The following is a 20922-nucleotide window of genomic DNA, read 5'->3' as shown; positions in this document are numbered from 1 at the left end:
GCAGACAGTGTGTCCCATGATGAAGTGCTGCTCTGTAAACACACAATTTTATTTTATTTTCACATTATATTTTAAATTATTTTTAAGTAATTTTATATTGTTACTAGTTTATATATGCATTATTTCTTTCTGACAAATATTTAGGTTACATGGTTTTCTTGAATAAGTGATTTGCAAATAGCATCCTTATGTATACATTCCGAAACTGTCTTTTGCAAACATGTTTTTTCCCTAAGCTCTTCGATTGCGATCAGTTACTTATTTATAACCAAATATCGTTACTAAAGTTTCTTTGTTTTATTCCTTTATTTGAAAACTTATTTTACTATTATCACCATAACTACCGACATCTGATACGATAGCCTCATTTTAAGTAGAGTTCGTAAGGCTCTTAAGAAGTTAAAAATGTGGAGGCAACCAAGAAGATGTATTTTATTATGTTTATATTTACCACAACATTCAATATTTTATTTCAATTTGTAAATTTGTGGTCACGAAATGTTGGGTTTCAAAATTTAATTTTAAATTTAATGATAACTTTATAATTACAATCCATACTGATACCACAATGTTCTTAATTTATTAAGGACTACATTCTTAACATTTTAAATGAAAGGTCAAATAAAAAAAAAGAGTTTCAAATCTTTGAAAAAATGTAAATTCATCAGAAGTTGGAGTAAATGCCTTGAGGTCTTTAGTAAATTGCAAAGTAAATTTTACTTAGGGTTTATCGTTGTATTTTGCAGTTGTAGATTATTTAGATATTTGCTAATTTTAATTAGAATTTTACTAGTTTTAATCGTTGAATTAGAGAAAATAAAGTGACCCCTCTACCCTTAACTATTTCCAGCACTTATGCAAACAAATCCTTTCATTGGTATTTTTTTTATTTCCTGAAATTATTAGAAGATGGTCGCAGAAATTATAGGCGAAAAAATAGCTTAGTAACAATATTTGAAAATTAATGCTGTAGGTAGGAACTATTCAACCCACCGCTTTATATAAGGTAAAAATGTTTAATAAAAGAAATTATCTGAAACTTAATGCGTATGTGGTAGATAACTCTTTTAAGTTCTTCTGAGTTAAATTAATAATTTAACTTTTTGATTAATAAGTCAGTGACATTCTTTGGTTAAATAATCTGTGGCTTAATAAATAGAAAATTATAAATAGAATCAAAATGTTTGAATTCCTTCCTATAGGATTTAAGTGGATACCTTTTAAGCATTTCGAACATTGCAAATATTGTAAAGCATAAATTAGCTGAATGCCATAAAACTTCTCATTTTTAAATGTAAAAATTATATAAAACAAATAAATATTTTGCAAATTTTTTATTTTGATTATTTAATGTAAATAATTTATTTAGTGTAGTGTAGCAAACTTTTATGTATTCCTCCCTATCAGTTCTTTTATTTCAGTTGCTTTGTAACAGTCTCTTTTTACAAAAACTAATCAATTTATCATCGAATTTTAAATTGCGGAGGGGGGGGGGAAGTATTTAGAGGATAAACTGACTCAGAAATTCTGCTAAATAAATTTTTTATGATTCACCGAAGTATTGTCAGAGATTCGCTCTTTGAAAAAATGAGTTCAAATCTTTAAGAATGTTAATTTTTTTAACTATGTTGATGTATTTTAATTGAAAAAAATATAAAAAANAGACGATATATTATATATACACAATATTATCCTTGGTATTACAAAGCATGAATTCATTTACCTTTAGATTTAATGCAATTCCATCTATTAAAATCTGAAATTTACTACTTAAGATAATAGGTACTGTACCACTCAGTGATCAATATTAAAATTGAAAAAGCTTAAGATTCAAACTGGATTATCCAAACTAGCATAGCAGGGGATATTCATAGCAGGGGACTCATCATAGCAGTGCAATTAGCATTAATTTTGTTGCTACCCATGCATTTTATGTTTCTTTCACCAGTACCTCTAGAATTAAACACTCCACTTCGATGACAATAGTAGTAGGTGGTTTTAGAAATACCATTATCTTCAGATCCAGAATTCTGGACATACATTACATGATTTTCATGTTCAATATTTTTTTTCCAAGAAGAAAATGAGTCTAACGAAGAAATATAAAATATTTCCTTCTGAATTTTAATATCATGTGTCTGTTCAACATGAAAATCCATTTTCGCTTCCGACGGAAATGTTTCATTACAAACAGTACATTCGATGCCGGATCGTGATCCGAACGGCATATTTTCTAAACTTTTATCCGGATGCTTCTGACGTATATGTTTATACAAATTGGAACTCGTTAAATATATCTTTTCACATTCAACACATTTGTGTTGAATATCATCCACTATGAACTGCTGATCGCAAATAACCAAATTAAAGATAACAAAAAATAACTTACTTTAAGGTAGAAAAAAATTAAAACAACAGAAGCAAAACAGATAACAATAATAAAAGCAAAAGCATAACGAAAAAATTCAACAAATAAGATATTTTGTACGATTTCGAAAATGACACCAAACGTCGCAAAAAATAAACATAAGCAAATGCGAACGGTGACGGCAAACCTTTGAAATTTAGCCAATACGCCAAGGAAGCGAATGAAAAAACCACCAATATTCTCAGTGTAATTTCCCTCTTTCCCTATTTTTAACATTATGGAATCGTCCGCCCTCTAGTCGCTTGTGCGTTGAACCGACTGCTCACGCTGAGCTAATTAGAGTCCGGTTTTTGGCGTCAGCAGTACGTCAACTAATTGTGGAGGGGGGGGGGAAGTATTTAGAGGATAAACTAACTCAGAAATTCTGCTAAATTAATTTTTTATGATTCACCGAAGTATTGTCAGAGACTCGCTCTTTGAAAAAATGAGTTCAAATCTTTAAGAATGTTAATTTTTTTAACTATGTTGATGTATTTTAATTGAAAAAAATATAAAAAATGTCAATATTTTAACTCAAACAAAAGCATATGACAGCGTATCATAGAGTTTAAATAGCAAGGTTAGAGAATTAAAAAAAAAAATTGAAGATAATAATTCATAATGGTTTAGTTTTCGACTTCCAGGGTCTTCGTTTTTGCTTCATCAGGAGAAAACTAATGACCAATGTGAAAATTATATAAATAACCATTTAAAAAATACACATGCTTTATAACATTTGCAAAATAACAGGTATTTTTCCGAATTAGAATTTTTAAAGAAGTTAGCTGCCTTCTAATATAAGAGTTCACTCTTGAAACTACTGATCACGAAGAGCTCAAGAATTTGCACTTCATATGATTTGCGAATAATACTAAGTAAACTTGGTTTCTCGTAAAACGAATGGATATCATTTACACACTCATTTCATTAGTTTATTAAAAAAATAATTAAAAAAATTAAAAAAAAAAATTTAGGTTTATACTACACCAAATAAATTAAACAAGAGTAACACTTGTTACCGTTTTTAACTCTGACATTCTTTTCGTAAGATAACTTCTTTTGCCGACGATTTTGTCAGTTTTTGAGGTATTAATTAAAGCTAGCTTACGCATTCTTGTAATTTTTGCATTTTATATTTGAAATTTTGCATTCATTATTTCTTCAAAACTTGTATTAAAACTCTTATTACAGGTTATTTAAGAAAAAAAATCCTAATGTTAGAAAACGAACAATTTTTGAGGTAATGATTCTAAAAATAGCACGTTTTTCGAATCTTTTTACAATTTTTTTATTTTAGTAACTGTTTAACAAAACAAGTCTTATCGGACATTTTTTATATATAGCAATATTTTTTTGAACTGTGCAAAAGTTGAGAAATAATATAAAAAAATCTTTAAGCAGATATTTTCAACTTTTTAAAAGAAAAGGGTAACTTTCTTTAAGTTAGCGAGCGTACTTTGAACGTCAAAATAAAATTGTATGTCCATAGTTTTTTGTTCATTTAAAAAACAAGACAATCTGTTGTATTTTTTTACTGTGCACATAAGCATTTACTTTTTATTACTCAAAAGAAACAATAAAAAAAAATAAAATTAATAATTTATCCTTATTTTTCGAAAACAATAGCATGCTTAAGTAAATAGTCAGCTGTTCTGCATTGAATGATATAGTGATTAGTAGAATATTTTTCATTTCTTAACAAGATTTAATTCTCAGCCAGTTGGCAATAATTCTAAGCTTTCTTTCACTAAGAACTTAACAATAATTTAAAAATTAATTTTATTTTAAAGGAAAACATAAATTTAAGTCCTAAAACAATTGATTAGCATATTAATGTAAAAATAATATATTTAGTAGCATAAAAAATAAGATTTTGAGAAACGTTAATAAAAAGTTAGAAATTTTTTCTGCGAAACACGCGCAGACAAGTAATTTACAAATTTATTTTAAGATTAAGGCGATATATAAGATGTAAAGAAGTTTTAAGATGCTTGAAAATGTTGACTACGCATTCGTATTAATAATTATAAAATAAATATTGAAAACATTTATTAGCATATTACTGCAAATCTGAGCATACTTTGATATATTATTGAAATTGTATCAATTATTAAAAGAATAAACTAACAATTAAAATAAAAAAGCTGGTATATAATTACATTCTATCAGAAACATGCTGTTATAAAACTCAACATTCGTTAATAAAATGTTTTAATTCAATGAAACGTTTTATTTAAATCTCTTTATTAAATTAAGAATAAATTTTTAGAAAACTAAAAAAAAACAAAAACATCGTGTATTTTATAATTTAAAAAAAGGATTAGCCTTCGGTTATCAGAAAAAATATGTGAATGAAATTTTACTCTGCGCTAGCGTAAATCAAGTCCTCGTAAGTTAACCACATTTAAAGATTAATCACCGAATTTAAATATTTCTTCATTGTCGCCAAATTATTTTGTTAAAAATAGTTAATTTCAATTTTTCTCGGCTTCTACCGTATGAAAACTGTTGAAACTTTAAATTTTGATATAGAAAAATGCGTAGATTATTACGATATAAAACAAATTTTATACCTCATAATTCAAAATTTTTTTATCCACATTGAAATTAAATAATAAAAAATAATAAATAATCATTAAAAATTATTTTTTGCGTGAAATTATCTTTGGGTTAATGGGTTTTATAAGTGAGTGCAATTTTCTTTGAATTGCTTGATTAGTTTTAAAAATATTACTAAAAACGCGAAAAGTGAAATTTACATTGAGGGGTCCGAACTTTAGATTCCTGTTCTGACCAATCTATAGAGACCATATTTCCCAGATTGCGGCTACCCCCTATATTTTGCGGTTAAAAATCCAAATGTTTTAAAAAAAAATTCATGTTTATTCAGAGAAAGTACGTTTTTGTGTCTGATTTCGTAACTTAATAGTTAGCTCTAATTAATTACATATCTGAGGTCACCCCCAGAAACCATTAAGATTGACACTTGGTTAGTGAAAATCCGACCATTAAAACAAAAGTTATTTAGGGTGATTCCGTTTTGTTTTTCAATCAATTGTACAATCCTCAAAAGGATTGTACAATTGATTAAATTAGACGACATTTAATTTAAATTCGACAATTGGATAATGTAGATGATATATTATGTAAATATAGAATATTTGTTGTAGCAAGTATTAATACTAGTATACTATAAAATTAGACCAAAATATTAGAAATAATGCAGTTTTTTAATAGTTACATGTTTTGAACTAGTTAATATGCTATACTTTTATGTTTAAGCATACATGTAAAGGGTTTTTACACAAGAGATTCTTTATATACTTCCTATTTGTATTTATTTTTAACATATTGCATTACAATATTAACCAATTGATACACGAACATAAACAAATACAAAACGGTTTCAGTCGAACAAAAATGCTGTATAGTATCCCATTATAATTAAGATTTAACATAGAATATTATAGTACATCTAATTATTTGACCAGCGACTGTACAAGATTACATTATAATTATACTTTTAATTTTCTTGAAACCATTTAAAAAACGCTTTCTTTAGAGAGATTATTTTTGCTACAGATTTGTATTTTTTTTTCAGGGAAAATGCAGAGCTGATCTAGATAAAAGGCTGTAAGAAGATATACTTTTTTAAATACAATATTTCATATTCTTAGATCCCATCCGCAATCACCACTTTTATTAAATGTTTTTTTTAACTTTGTCAAATACATAAAAACTACGGGTAGAAAATTATAATATAATTGCAGAAAAACAGACATACTTTCAAATCATTATGCCTAATCATTATGCATTTTCTAATTAATCAGACAACCGAATATGTCTTTAATGATTCTATGGTCATAGAATATTTTTCCGAACCCCATTGTGTATATTTTTCAAATCCCACTTTTGACATGATTTGTAAAAATATTTAAAAATCTCGGTGATAGAAATGAATGTAATTAGGGGAGTGTCGGGTACCCTCGCCCACTGTCAATTTCATATTTGTAGAATATTTTTTCAAGTCAATGGGCCATCGGACATTAATTGTTATATTAAAAAAATATAATTTTCAAAGTTTCAAGTATTTATGTAGCTGGTAACATGGTAAACAATAATTTTGAAAATATGTTGAATACAGTAGTCATGAAATTAAGAAAAATTGGGTGAATGTTTCGATTAAACTTCATTTTAATACTAAAAAAATTATTTTTTCTGTACATCCAGCATTAAAGTATGTAGTCTTAAGTTTAATTTGCACAAAGAAAGAAGTTTATATGTGAAAAATTGCTCGAGTGAATACAAATTTACGAAAAAATTGGATTTCGGGTAGTCCCACTCACATGAATGTCGGGTATCACCGCCCAATTTTATTTCGTCGATAAATGTACGGTTGCAAAGGTTATTATTTTATTCCTTCAAATTTAAATGTTATATGCATTTTTAAAAACAAATATTGTTGTTATTAAATGATTGTTATTAAATGATGGAATTCACTAAAAGTATATAAATATGTAATAAATAAAATAATTTTGTGATAAAAATGATAAATGAGGTTTATCTATCGTCATTACATTGGTCATTCTCATTTACACCTGAAAAAACAGTAAAAAAACATAATTTTTGTAACTGGGTGGGGCCACCCGACACATTTTGAAAAGAGCTGAAAAACATGTTTTTTTAAATTTCTATTTTTTTAAGTTAAACTATTCTTTTTTGGTTTATTTTTTCTTGCAATATTTAATTAGATTATAAAACAATAGAAACGTGCAAAAATATTGATTATTACTCAATATTATACAGAAATATAAGCAATACTCCTTAAGTGGGCAGGGCTACCTGACTCTCCCCTAATTGTCTTAATCTACGCTTTAACGAAATCCAGTGTCAAAATCGTCTTTTCACATGGTTTAAAATTTATCATAAAACTTTTCCTTCCCTATTATTGTATTTTACTACGCATTATTACAGATCTTTGCACGGGTAGCTGGAATGAATATTTTTTAATCAGCACTCTCTCTAAACAACAACGCACAAAATGGAAAAGAATCTACCAAAACTATTCAAAAGCTTAAAATAATTTCCAATTTTTTTATTCTTATTTGTTTCTTTTCCCGATGACTTTATATTACGGATAAAGAAAAAAACTTTCTTATATGCTCAACTTATTAAGATGAAGATAAGTTATATTCAGTCTTTATGTTTATAACTCATCATAGTATAGAAACACGTTTCAAAAGCACAAAACAAAATATATATGTGCGATTCAGATACCTTACAAAATACTTTGTGGTGTCTCCACTCGTGTTGATTTTACTTAAGCTTACCTGCTAAAATGTATTTAGAGTATTAATTATTAAGAGAACGTTTAATAAACTTTTCATGATTAATTAGACCTATAAACATTACTATTGTTACATTTTAAAACATTGAAAGAAAAAAAAAGTACTGCAGTTTATATTTAAACAATGAGTAATTCCTATGAGAAAAATTTGTTTCGAATTTTCGAACGGTCCCGCAGTGGATTGATAGTAAATACATGGTTCCCAGTAGAACACCGAAGTCAAGCATCACTGGTTGCTATCATAAGCGGGTTTGTGACCACTTTGATTAGTCTGCGTAGGGACAGAGGGTGCGTGGTATCGATCCTCGTTAAACTGTTCTACCGTAAAGTACTCGAATTCGCGCGCAAGTCGTCGGTCTACCAAAGCAAGAGAGCCATCCCTTCTGCAGAGAATCAAAATTGGGATGGTATGTTTTTGGATCATCCTCAGGGATACTTCCCAGGCCGTCGCCAATAGCTCATTGTGCAGTTCTAGTGCGGCGTAAATAAATATACCAATTTTGAACGATTCTCTAGGTTAGTATGAAAGAATTATTGCTTGAATTTTATGTCCAAATTAAAGGATCACGAATGACTTTATAAGAAAGACATTTTATTATATTAGATAATTATGCGGATTTAGCATTTCTGAGACTATAAAATGTGATAAAAAATTTCTAGCTTATTCAAAATTGGGTTCAAGGCTACGGAGTTGAACGTTAGTAATCGTAAGAACCAAAAAATTGGGCCGTCTGCTCAACGACGGTTATTAAATAAGAAAATAAAAAATCTATAAAATTTAACTTAACAGTCAAGGAGACAATTATATTAAAATTCTATACTATTAACTTTTAAATTTTTGAAAGAATATTTAATACCATGTGTTATTTTTACTACTTCATTTATAGTAAGTATCAATTCGCAACTCTCTCCAGGCTTTTTTTCAAATTAAAAATAATGATAATATTTCATTCAACAGTATCGATGTTCGAAATACTTTAACTAAACAACAGATGTAAAAAGCAAATCTTTTTTTCTGAATGCAGAATTTTAGATAACAGAAAAATGAATAACAAAAGTTGGGGAAGAAAAAATAGCGCCGAAAGAAAGTTGAGTTAAAATTATTTGTTTGCTCGTAATTAGGCTTTTTTTTCTTCTTCAAAAAAGTAATATTAATTAAGGATTAATTTAAAGTTTAAAGAAAAACCCTCACTTGGTACTATTTGGCAAAAGGATTAGAACTCTTAAGCGATTCGAATATTGTTCTAAATTTCAATAATTACACCTATTCGTATTGCGATATAATAATAATTATACAAATAATAATTTTTCAACTAGTTTTTTGTTAAAAAAAACACATTAAATTGAGATATTTTATCATATCTTTTAAAATTTTTAATTTATCAAAGGGTAAAGACTCTGAGGGATTAGTGTTAACCGATTTAATTAATACAATATATTTAGTAATACTATCATATGTTTGAATTAAAAAAATGTATATTACTTAAAATGGTTATTACAGTAAACTTTTATATTTTTGCGCTTTTTTTAAAATTATTTTTCTTTTTAAGGGAATTGATTAACGTTAATATTGATATGAGCAACTTGGAAATAACTACATATAACTGCAGTCCTAAAATTGAAGTAAGTTTTTATACATATATTTCATAATCATCTTTAATTTTTATCAAATTTTATTTCGAAAGTCGAGAATAATGCGTTCAAGATGTTTGACACAAATAAGGTCACAAATGAATGGCCTTTTTCTGTTTTCAAGCAGTTAATATTCTCGTATTTTATAAATTGATGATTGTTTTTAGTACTAAAACATGTATTAAAATATGTATTAATAACATGTTATTGATACTGTAGTCTAGTAGGAATATACTTTTTTTGTAGGTATAAAAGTTCCTGTTTGGCATTTTTCATTCAATACAATACAATACAATACAATACAATACAATACAATACAATACAATACAATACAATACAATACAGTACAGTACAGTACAGTACAGTACAGTACAGTGCAGCGCAGTGCAGTGCAGTGCAGTGCACTTTCTAATTTTAAATATTATCATAGATCGAATATTGCATCGAACAGTACATCGGATATTACGTCCATATTGGATAGTACATCGATAAATACATATTTCTGTGCTGAATTAATCGCCTTCGAATTTAAATTGAGTGCAGTGCACTGCAGTGCAGTGCAGTGCAGTGTAGTACAGTACAGTACAGTACAATACAATACAATACAATACAATATAGAATAAATTTTAAAAAAAAATAAAAAATTTAATTTTTCGGCCATTTTCTTAAAAAAATTTATAGTGCAAATGAATTTTTCTAATTTTAAATATTATCATAGATCGAATATTGCATCGAACAGTACATCGGATATTACGTCCATATTGGATAGTACATCGATAAATACATATTTCTGTGCTGAATTAATCGCCTTCGAATTTGTCTCTATAACTTTCTTTCCGACAGTTTTTAAAAATAACTATTTTTCACGATTATAATAGGAATTTTTTTCTTAAATACGATCAACATTTCTATTAAAGTAAAATTTTATAAGAATTGATTCGTTGTAAAAGTATAATTATCCATAATTGCGTTTAACTTCTTTATTTTATTTTAGAGCATTGAACTTTTTGGTAACATTGGAGGCTATGTCGGAATGTGGCTGGGCATATCTCTAGTTGCAGTTTTTGATTTCCTGAGTACAGCGTTCGATTTGCTGAAATTTCCTTTTAGAAACTTCACTATTAAAAAGACTCGAGTGCACAGAATAAATCATCAAAAAAGGAAAAAGTAAGACTTTAGGAGATTAAAGTAAGACTTCAAAGATTTAAAAGAGCTATTAAACTCAACAACGAAAATGTCACTACATTGCTCAATTTAGACTAAAGCAAAAAGCAGCTCTAATAAAGTACAAATGAAAGTACATGAATTGATATACTATAATTTCCGTCCTGCAAACAAGCACCTACTTCAGTGTCTAAATGTCAAATTAAATTCTTTAAATAAAATGCTTTTCTCGCAATCCACTGAACTTTCCGAATAGAACTTTAACAGCAATTCAATTGTTTTACCTTATCTGAAAATCAGTTCCTAGGATTTTGGAAAAATTTGAGTTTAACACTAAAAATACCAACACTTAGCAATAGACTACAACAGGGGTGGCGAACCTTTATGCATCAACATGCCATTTTTTTCAAAAAATTGTTTAATGAGGTCATAGACGTGCCGTCAATTAATTTTGACCTCGTGATTATTGGGAAAATAATAATACTAAATACTATCAAAACTCTTTAATTGCTATAAAGAAAAAAAACATTTTGCAGTGTCTCAGTTAGAAGCGTAATTCAACTTAAAGTAACATCAGTGTGAATTCTGTTGTTGCAGATTAGATGACAAATAACTTATATTAGATTGTAAGATGTTAGTTTAAGCAGGACTGTTAAATCTCTTTTTGATGGTTATTTATAGTTAGCTTGTTTTTTATGGTTACTAATTTCTTTTTGGCATTAATTATAAATTTTTTTGTTAATAATTTTTTTGTTTATTGTTGTGAATTTTAACTTAATTGCTATTATGCTTCGTAGTGAACTTTGTTATAAGTGGCGTGCCCAAAATAATGTGTCGCGTGCCATAAGTGGCACGCGTGCCATTGGTTCGCCATCCCTGGACTACAATATGCAATAACCGGTCTTTCGGCCGTATATGGTATGTTTAATGTTAAGGTAATTTTTTCCCTCCAAATAAACTAAATTTCACCAATCTTAAAGACCCTATTGCTGATATTAATAGCTGAGAAATTCGTCAAATGTCGTGTCATTTTGATCTTGCTGTATATTTTATATTTTAAAAATGTCGTTGAAAAGAAGACCCAATGTTTGGGCTTACGATTACTAATGTTCAACTCCGTAGTCTTGTAATTTTGAACCCAGTCCAGAAGACAAGGGAACTCCTGGATCAAGTATCGGGAAAATTTTGCCTTCATGGAGGGCTTTTTTTATGGAACTAAACCGCATTTGCGTTACATTAGAGGAAGACCACGAGAGCCTCTCATGATTAACCTGGCGGCAAGGGGACTCTAACGATCCGTCTACCACTGAAGACATTTCACGTCAGCACTGTGGTCGGTGCAAGCTGGATGCAGGTTTGTATAGACCAGCCACCACTGGGATTCGAATCCGGTTCACCTCATTGGAAGGTGAACGCTCTATCCTTTGAGACATCGCAGCTCATCTTGCGTATATTGGAAAAATTAAATGTAGCCTAAATCTCTGACTTAAAGAACGCGAAAGACACGTTCTAAATAAGGATACGAACAGATCTTCCCTAGCTCTAAGCAGTTGGAATTCAAATCAATGGTTTGATTTTTCTTCAAGTAAAATCATTCGACACTGCTCTTCACCTTCCGAATTATTGGATTCGGAAGACTAGATTTTTAAGAATCGATATACAGGGTGTTTATAAAGTCCCGAACCCATTTCGATGTTTAATAACTCATAAAATAATAAAGATAGATTAAAATTAATAAAATGGTTAGATAGACTCAAAAAGTTTCATGACCCTTGTCAATGAACTTCCACATGCCGCTCGGAGAATATCAAGTCGATAGTCAATTTCACGCCAGGTAGCGGCAAGCATGTCGGCATCCACAGAGGCTATTGCGGTTGTAATTCTGACTTTTAGGTCATCAATGTTCGACACGATCCTCCTGTAAGCATTGTCCTTTATAAATCCCCAAAGAAGAAAGTCCAACGGCGTTATATCAGGTGATCTGGGCGGCCAAGGAGTTGGACCTCCTCGCCCAATCCATCTTTCTGGAAAATGGTTATTCAAAGAACTACGAAGGATAATACCCCAATGAGGTGGTACACCATCTAGTTGCAAAAAGACATGTGGCTGAAGCTCTTCTAGTTGTGGAAATACGAAGTTTTCCAACATGTCTTAGTATACGACTGATGAGACTGTCTTTTCGGTAACAAAGAAAGGCCCAATGACTCGGTCGTGCATTAGTCCACATCACACATTAACCTTTGGGGAATCCCTTCGTGTCTAACGGTATTAATGGGGATTTTCAGATCCTCATATGCGCACATTATGGCGATTAAAAATGCCAGAAACATGAAAGGATGCATCGTCAGAGAACATTAGACTTCAGAAAACCGCAATAGCCTCGGTGGATGCCGATATGCTTGCCGCTACCTGGCGTGAAATTGACTATAGATCTGATATTCTCCGTGCAACGAAAGGGGCACACGTGGAAGTTCATTGACAAGGGAAATGAAACTTTTTGAGTCTATCTAACCATTTATGTTATTGATTTTAATCTATCTTTATTATTTTATGAGTTACTAAACATCAAAATGGGTCTGGGACTTTATAAACACCCTGTATATTTTGAAAAAATCTAATAACTTATTTAATAATTTTTCCATCATCCCACTGTTTCCAAATATTTCTAAGTTCATATATTTGGATCTAATCTGTTGCACACTGGGGTTCCCACCAAAACTTTCACACCTGTTTCTTATCGCTCTATTGTTATTTCCTTTTTCGAACTTGTTCTTTTGTCCCTAATAGGTTGCACAGACCCTTTTGCTATCAAATCAAAATTCGATCGAATTACTGATTTCCGCTCGATCAGCTGAAACATTTTGAACGATTTTCGTCACGTCACAGCATGATAGCTTGACAATGAAGGTTAAATTCTATGGAACTATTTTTAACCAATTACAAAGCAAATATTCTCCTTTTAATTGTGCTGGGGAGAAATCAAGAAGATATTGTAACGTAACAGTGTGTGACAACTGAGCTAAAAGCATCAATTCCTCGAGAGGTAATGCTAAAATGATGTTGCTTGAGAGACACACACGAGAAGTGATGTTCTTTTTTGTGTTGTTGAGAAAGATAGTTTTTTTCTGACAAGAGATATTTCTTTTGGGTAATATTTTGTGATTTTTCGTGTGAATGTTTAAATAAATTGTTTGGTACATCTCACGTCTTATTTCTGGTTGTTGTGACACAACAGAATTTTACCGGTGGCAGCGGCGGGATATAGTAAGAGTAGTTGATTTAAGGTAGTCAGTGATTGTATATGTAGTTTTTTATCAGTTGTAAATTATGGCTTTTCTTAATAAAGCGAAAAAAGTAGATTTGATAGAATTGGCCGACGAATTAGGTGAATCTGTTCCACCTCAAGCAAATGTTTGTGAAATTAAAATAATAATTCAAACTAGTAAACATTATGAGGTTGAGGATGTAAAGATGTGTTTGACTCGTATAACGGAGGAGAGAATTAGGTGAGAAGAACTTGAAAGACAAGAACAGCGAGAAGAACTTGAAAGACAAGAACAGCGAGAANATCATATTAATTTCGTAATTCGTAATTTTAGTTAAATGACAGTGTCAACATATTTGTTACTAATTGCAAATTATTTAAAAAAAATTGTAGAGAACTTACATAATATTGTTTTAAAATTTTGGAGGTTCAAATAGCAAGTAGTAAGAAGACCAAGTGAAGAAACAGCTCTTACCAGTGCATGAACACCCAGTAAAGGAACATTTAATTTTGGTTATTTTTTAATGCTCTTTATGAATTTATAAGCCATACAAATATTTAAAAACAGACCTATTCTTGAAATTATAACGTATAAATACTTGGAAAATGTTAACTGTTTTTGTAATCATGAATTGAAAATTAAAGTGTCAACATATTAACACATACTGTACATTCACTGGGAAATCTATGGCCAGTGAAGGAACATGCCTGCTCCCTCACTGGTTAGAAGTTATTTTTCGTATTTTTAACATACTTTTGATGCGGAACATCACTAAATGTACAAGAAAATTAAAGTTTATCTTTTATTTTCATTAACTTAAAAAAAAAACAGTAAAGGAACATTTGTTCCTTCACTGGTTTTTCATCGTTTGGTGATCATTTGTCACTTTTAATTCCAGTTTGTTGTTGTTTGTAATTTATTACTTAAAGAAATAAATTCCTAATACTTGATTAATTATCCTTTTCTGCTAGGTAAATGCAATTATATTATCAAGTTCTCGATACGGACTTGTGTTTTCCGATCTGGTTATATGCATGCATTTTTTGATGCAAAGGTATTTTGAAATTGCTAAAAATATTAGAGATTACAAATTTTTATCTAAGACGAATGTTAAGAAGTACTTTTATCATAATTTGAAATATGTTATCAGAGTAGCCTAAAACGTTTAATGAAGACAAAAATGAAAATAATCTAAAAATGAAAAGTCCTCATTGTACCCAAAATTGTTTTAAACAATTATTTTTTAAAAATGCTGTTAATACTTCGAAATATTTTAAGAGTTAAAGTAGTATGTTGGATGATTACAGACACAAATAAGGAAGGTTCAAACGAAGATTTGCGAGCAGTAGCTAATTTAAAAGTCACAGTTGAAGCAAGAAATCTGTTTTAAAAATATTCTTCAGCATTGTCTTTAACTTTATCATCTCATATGCATCTGACCATTAAAAGGGATTGGTCGATATTTAAAAACATTTTGTGCTTTTTTCCACTTAAATAGTAATTTTTGAATTCAGTATTAAGTGAAAAAAAGAAAAAGCCATCATCATACTCTTTCCTACAATTAGGTATAAGCAACTCTAAAACTCTCCTTTTTTTTTTAATCTCTTATCTGTTTTTAATCCATATTATCTTTTTTCTATAATATCTTATCTTTTTAATCTATATTTTCTTTTAAATGTCTGAGATTTTATAACTATCGTTATGCAAAATACTATTCGTTCGTTATGCAAAATTATATCGCTATGCAAAATACTATTCGATGCATTTTTTGGTACTGTGTTTTCATTGTATTTTTGATCTTGATACTTTTTTGTTGTAGCAGTCATATATTTTAATTTCATTTCCTTTCAGGAATGTTAATAAGAAAAAACACAAATTTTGCTCCAATTATTTGACGAATGTTTTTCGGGATTCGATGCTGAGTGGCGTTCCGCAAATTCTTCTGGCTGAGAGTATAGTCAAGAAATGCGTTCTTACGTTGGTCTTTCTGTCTTGTATAGTAGGATACCTTTATCAATCTTCTGAATTCCTGCGACTTTATTGGAAGTACGAAACTGTTGTTGATATACGTTTAACTAACAGTAACCTAACAGAATTACCTTCCTTCACCTTTTGTAATTATGATGGGTAAGTATGTTAAAACTATGTATTTTTCATTACCAAATCCTACTTTACTACAATTTTCAATATAACTGCAGAGCGTAGTAGAAAAATGGTTCAGGGGAAAGTTTTCAATAAAATTTACTTTGATTCTACCTAACTGAACAACACATTGTATCCTAGAAACTGACAAATTGAAAGGGATGCTGAAATAGATTTTTTTAATGATGGGTACTTGGGTCTATTTCTCATTGATCTCGGAAGTGCCAGAATTGCTACTCAATTATCGTTTCCCAGTGGGCACTTGTGGGTAAGCCACGACTGTGGAGTAGTGTTGCCCACGTCATACAACTTCAAAACCCACTTATAGGGCGGGTTACAATCAGGCAGTAGAAAGGTAGAAAGAGGCGAAGGAACACGAAAAGGAAACACGGAGAGCGAGAGAAAGTTACATGCATGTTCAGGGGGCATGTAAACTCTCTTTACATCTATAGTATCCCCAAGAGATTTTGTGAGCGCTGATTGGATTTCTCGGCGAAGCCTTCTGTGACGTATGGCTATCTCATTCTGCCATGTTTTTTATTTTCAACATTGACCGATTTTTGTACTTAAGCTTTTGTTTTTCAAACTTGAAATGGGAGTTTTTTTTTTGCCTGAGAAACTGCTTTCTTCATTTAAAAATGAAATAGAAGCTATTTCATCAAATATTATTACCCTTAGAAATAATGCTCTAAATTTAGAAAATCGCATCAAGTGGGTAAAGGAATTTGGGGAACTTACAAATAAGAAATGGAATTCTAGAACTTCGAAACCTCGAGGAGAAAGATTTGTTTGTTGGTAAGTAACTAGTTTAGTTATTTTAAGAAAAATTTTGTATTTAATTTTTAAGGGAAATGCTTTTTTCGTTAAATTTATGCTTATCACAAGCATGAATTCTTATAAAGCTAATATCCCTCTAATTTTGATATCGAAATTTAATTTTCTTGCTCAATTTTTATATCCACTTTGAAATGAAAACTAAATAGTTTTAACTTGATATTTATTGAATTAAATTGATGTGTATCGAATGAAATTAATATTTTATTCATTTATTGTGGAATCACTAAAATTAAAATAGGTTTCAAATTTAACATTTTTTTAATGGTGCCATCTATTTATATAAAATAAAACTAAAAGATCTGCATTATGCCCTACCTACTTATAACTTATTTTTAATATTTTCTTTTGTTTGTTAAATGTTTTAGAATATCGAAAAACTATTATTTGACATCCAAGAAATCAAACAATTATCTTTTAAGCTGTTTATTTTATTAATTTTTGATGTATAATTCCCCTCAAAATCAAAGAGAATGATTATGAATTAGTACCATGAATTAATACCATTGAATTAATACTATGAGTAATGAAAGAATAAAGTAACAAAAAATTCTATATTTTAATTCTAGTACACTTCTATTGGATTGTAATTATTTTTTTTATTATTTAATTGCAGGAAATTATTTGTTTGTCTCCACTGTGAGTTTATGAAAGTGCCGCACGAAAAATGCAAAAGAAGTTGCTTCTCAAAAAATTCTAATTGTCAAGCAACAATATCTATAACGAGTGAAGTTGAACAAAAAATTAACTCGGAGATCAGATTCCTCCATAAAATAATATTTTCCTCTAAGATATGATAAAATCTTTATTCAAATAATCAAACATAATTTCACAATAATATTTATATACATTTTAAAATCTCATATATTAAATTCAAACTTAATGGTTCTGCAATCATACTTAATAAATTTTAGTTAGAGAATTTAATTTCTATATATATAAATGCATAAGAAGATTCATAATACTATTCAATTTAAATATTAATCAATTCTTATATTTATTACATAAAAGCTTGCTAATAAAGCGTTAATTTATGTTTAATAATTATTATTGTACTAATTTGATTCACTATTGTACTAATTTAATTGTACTAATTTTACCAATACATGGTTGTTTACCTTGTATTTAAATGAAATTCATAACATTAATATTAAAAAATATTGTACTGAAACGCACAAAGAAGTATTTTAAACAAGTAAAGAGAAATACAGGAATAAAATTTAAAGCAAATTAGATTTAAATAAATGTGTTATTATTAAAAGACCATTAATGACACTATTTTATATTTTGAACAAAACTTTAACATTTGTCTTAAAATTAGTATGAAAAATATACTGGAATTGATTCATGATTGATTTTCATTTTGTGAACAAACTACGGAGAAATGATATTGGGGAGGAGCTACAAAGGACGTAACAGAAGACAATGCCGAGAAATCCTATCGGTGCGCTCAAAGTATCTTGGGGATACTATAGATGTAAAGAGAGTTTACATGCGTATAGGGTGGGATTTGAAACCACAACCATTGGAACGCAGTCCAGTACAGTAACCAGTAGACCACAGTGGTCGGCTGATAAAGACTTCAGTAAGAGGAAAAATTGTCATTATCACGAAAAGCGCAATAAATCTCTTAGTATTTTGTGTAATATCTCTCGTTTTTTTATCACTCCTGGAGTTTCTCTATCGACTTTTGGAACTCTCTTTTTACCGGTAAATACAATATCAGCTGATTTAGTAATAGTTTTTGAGTTTGTTTAGGGCGTAATTTCTTATTGAGTGGAATTCTTAACCTTGCTAATACGATAAAGTCTAAATTCATATTATTTTTCCACGAAAATTTAGATATAATTATCTCGAAAATCGTGTAAAGCTTTGTGCAATATATTTTGCTTTTTGCACATTGCATGATTTAATAATAGTCTTTGAATGTGTTTTGAAGGGAATTTTTATTGAACGCAATTCTCAACCTTTCTATCTAAGATAAAGTCTAACTATATATTATTTCTCAACATAAAATTAGATAAACGGGAGTTAGAAAATCATTAAAACTTTTTACATTTTTGAGATAGTCAAATCGGTTTTTTTATAAGTGTTAATAAGTTAAAACAATGGTCAAAGATTACACAAATAGGAGATGGAAACAAGACTGGCGGGATTCTGAAAAAGGTAGACAGGTTTATAAATTCATAAAAGACCCAAAACATAATAGACTGCAGGCAAACTTCTATTTTAACCAATTTTTAACGGGACATGGAGTGTTCGGTGACCATCAAAGTAGACTCTTTAACAAATCCCCGGCATGCAATTATTGTGGTGAATTTCAAAATGTTGACCACTTGATTTTGCATTGCCCAAGATTCCGAACACTCCGTGGAAATCTTTTCAAAATTTAGATCAAGTTCAATGCTTTTCAAGCTCGACCTGCAGGGGTATAATTAAATCCATCATTAAACAAACATTGGAGGATATTCTAGAGGAAGTCTAATAATAATTCAGAATCCGCGACCTCTAATTTGGGTGTCTCAACCGTATCATGTTTTACTATTTTATTACTTATTTTTATAAATTTACTAAATTTAGACTTTGAGATTAACTGCTGGATGGTTGTTCCTGGGCTTTCAACCTTTTTCTGTTTTTAAATTTTTTAATATTGTTTTTTTTAAATTTGTCTTGGCCCGGTTATAGGTCATGATTTTAACTACTTATTCCTTTGTTTTAGTGTGTGATGTTATTATGTTTCTTTTTAACTTTGGGACCATTTTTATCATTCCTTCTTGAGATTTTAAATTTTTTGTATTGTATTCTTTTGATTTTTTTTAATTGTGTGAGGACCCGTTTAGGGGTTTTATTTATTTATTTATTTATTTTTTATAATGGCTCAGTTTTAGCAGATGTCATTGATGTTATACCTTTTTTTGTGTTGTTACTTGTAATGTTGTATTTTTTCTGTCGGGCTGTTGCCACTGACATCTGTGATTTTAAATTTCTGTGATTTTATATAATTTCTGATGTTTTATGTATGTTTAATATATGTTTTATGAATCTATACTCGTATGCCCTTAAATAGAGTAGGTCGAGTAACAAATAAACAATAAGTGTGAATAAAAACAAAATTGCGAAAAAAATCCTTTAAATGTTTTTCGCGTACGCACAGTATGAAAATATTACTTTAAAAACTTATAACTTACGCAATGTCTAACGATTTTTCAAATTTTCAAATGATATTTTTATTATTAATAAGAAATTACTTTAAAAATTTTGTTTAATTTCATTGAATATTTCTGTCGTTATAATAAGTAAACGTTAGTCAAAAAATTTAGCTTTTATAAAAATGTCAATTTTTTCACGAATGTTTAAGCTATGTTTACAATATTTTCTGCAGTTATTTCATATGATAATCAACGTAATTGACAAGAGTTACAAGCTTGTCGCTATATTTTTCTGGTATAGAATGTTCAAAAAGTTTCTTTTCTTTCTGTACGTAATTTTTTGCTTGCATCTCAAATCTCTAAAAGCTTTAAACTTTATTGATATGTATGAGAAATTGTATGACTGAAACAATTCCAAATTTTTTAAAAATAATCCTGTAAGTATTTCTTGAGAAAGATGAAAAAACCAGTTAGTATAGAAGCATTTCCATTATTTTATTCAACCCTTGTAATTATTTGAATATTGTACCATGTAACATACAATCATATATGGCAGTACTTGTACTTTCGTTACTTGTACCGCCGGTACAAGTAAAAAGTGTGTACTTCGTTACTTTACTTCGTTACGTCGTTACTTGTACTTCCTTACTTTTTAAATTTAGTACTTTTACTTGTACAGTACTTAGTGAAACAGTACGAGTATTTGTAACGGAAATGTCGTATGAAATCGTTTTTTTTTCTAAAACTCGGTAAGCTTTCTAAAAAAAAAAATGAAGTTTAAAAAATTTTTTTATGTTTTTATAATTTATAAAATTAATGTGCAATATATATGCATTCACAGCTAACTTCGTGTTTAAATACCTTGACCTCCCGTGGAGCGCTTATTCAGCGTGGATAAGCACGTTCTGAGAAATTCTCGCAGCAGACTCAGTGACACCACTTTCGAAATGCAATTATTTTGCAAAATGAATAAAAATATTA

The 20922-nt window shown here is 29.3% G+C and overlaps 1 protein-coding gene across 1 annotated transcript in view; it reads left to right on the top strand.

Moving 5' to 3' along the window:
• Positions 1-20922, top strand: part of LOC107445175 (uncharacterized) — an 82904-nt gene that overhangs the window by 31874 nt on the left and 30108 nt on the right. The window contains exons 10-14 of the mRNA XM_071181030.1: positions 6009-6040; positions 9305-9377; positions 10381-10553; positions 15668-15943; positions 16637-16745. Coding sequence (XP_071037131.1) covers positions 6009-6040; positions 9305-9377; positions 10381-10553; positions 15668-15943; positions 16637-16745 — 663 coding nt within the window. The remainder of the gene's footprint in view (positions 1-6008; positions 6041-9304; positions 9378-10380; positions 10554-15667; positions 15944-16636; positions 16746-20922) is intronic.

Source organism: Parasteatoda tepidariorum, chromosome 5 (genome assembly GCF_043381705.1).
Source record: "Parasteatoda tepidariorum isolate YZ-2023 chromosome 5, CAS_Ptep_4.0, whole genome shotgun sequence".
Classification (NCBI taxonomy): domain Eukaryota; kingdom Metazoa; phylum Arthropoda; class Arachnida; order Araneae; family Theridiidae; genus Parasteatoda; species Parasteatoda tepidariorum.
Note: the sequence above shows the minus strand (reverse complement) of the source record. Positions and strands in the feature narration are given on the sequence as shown.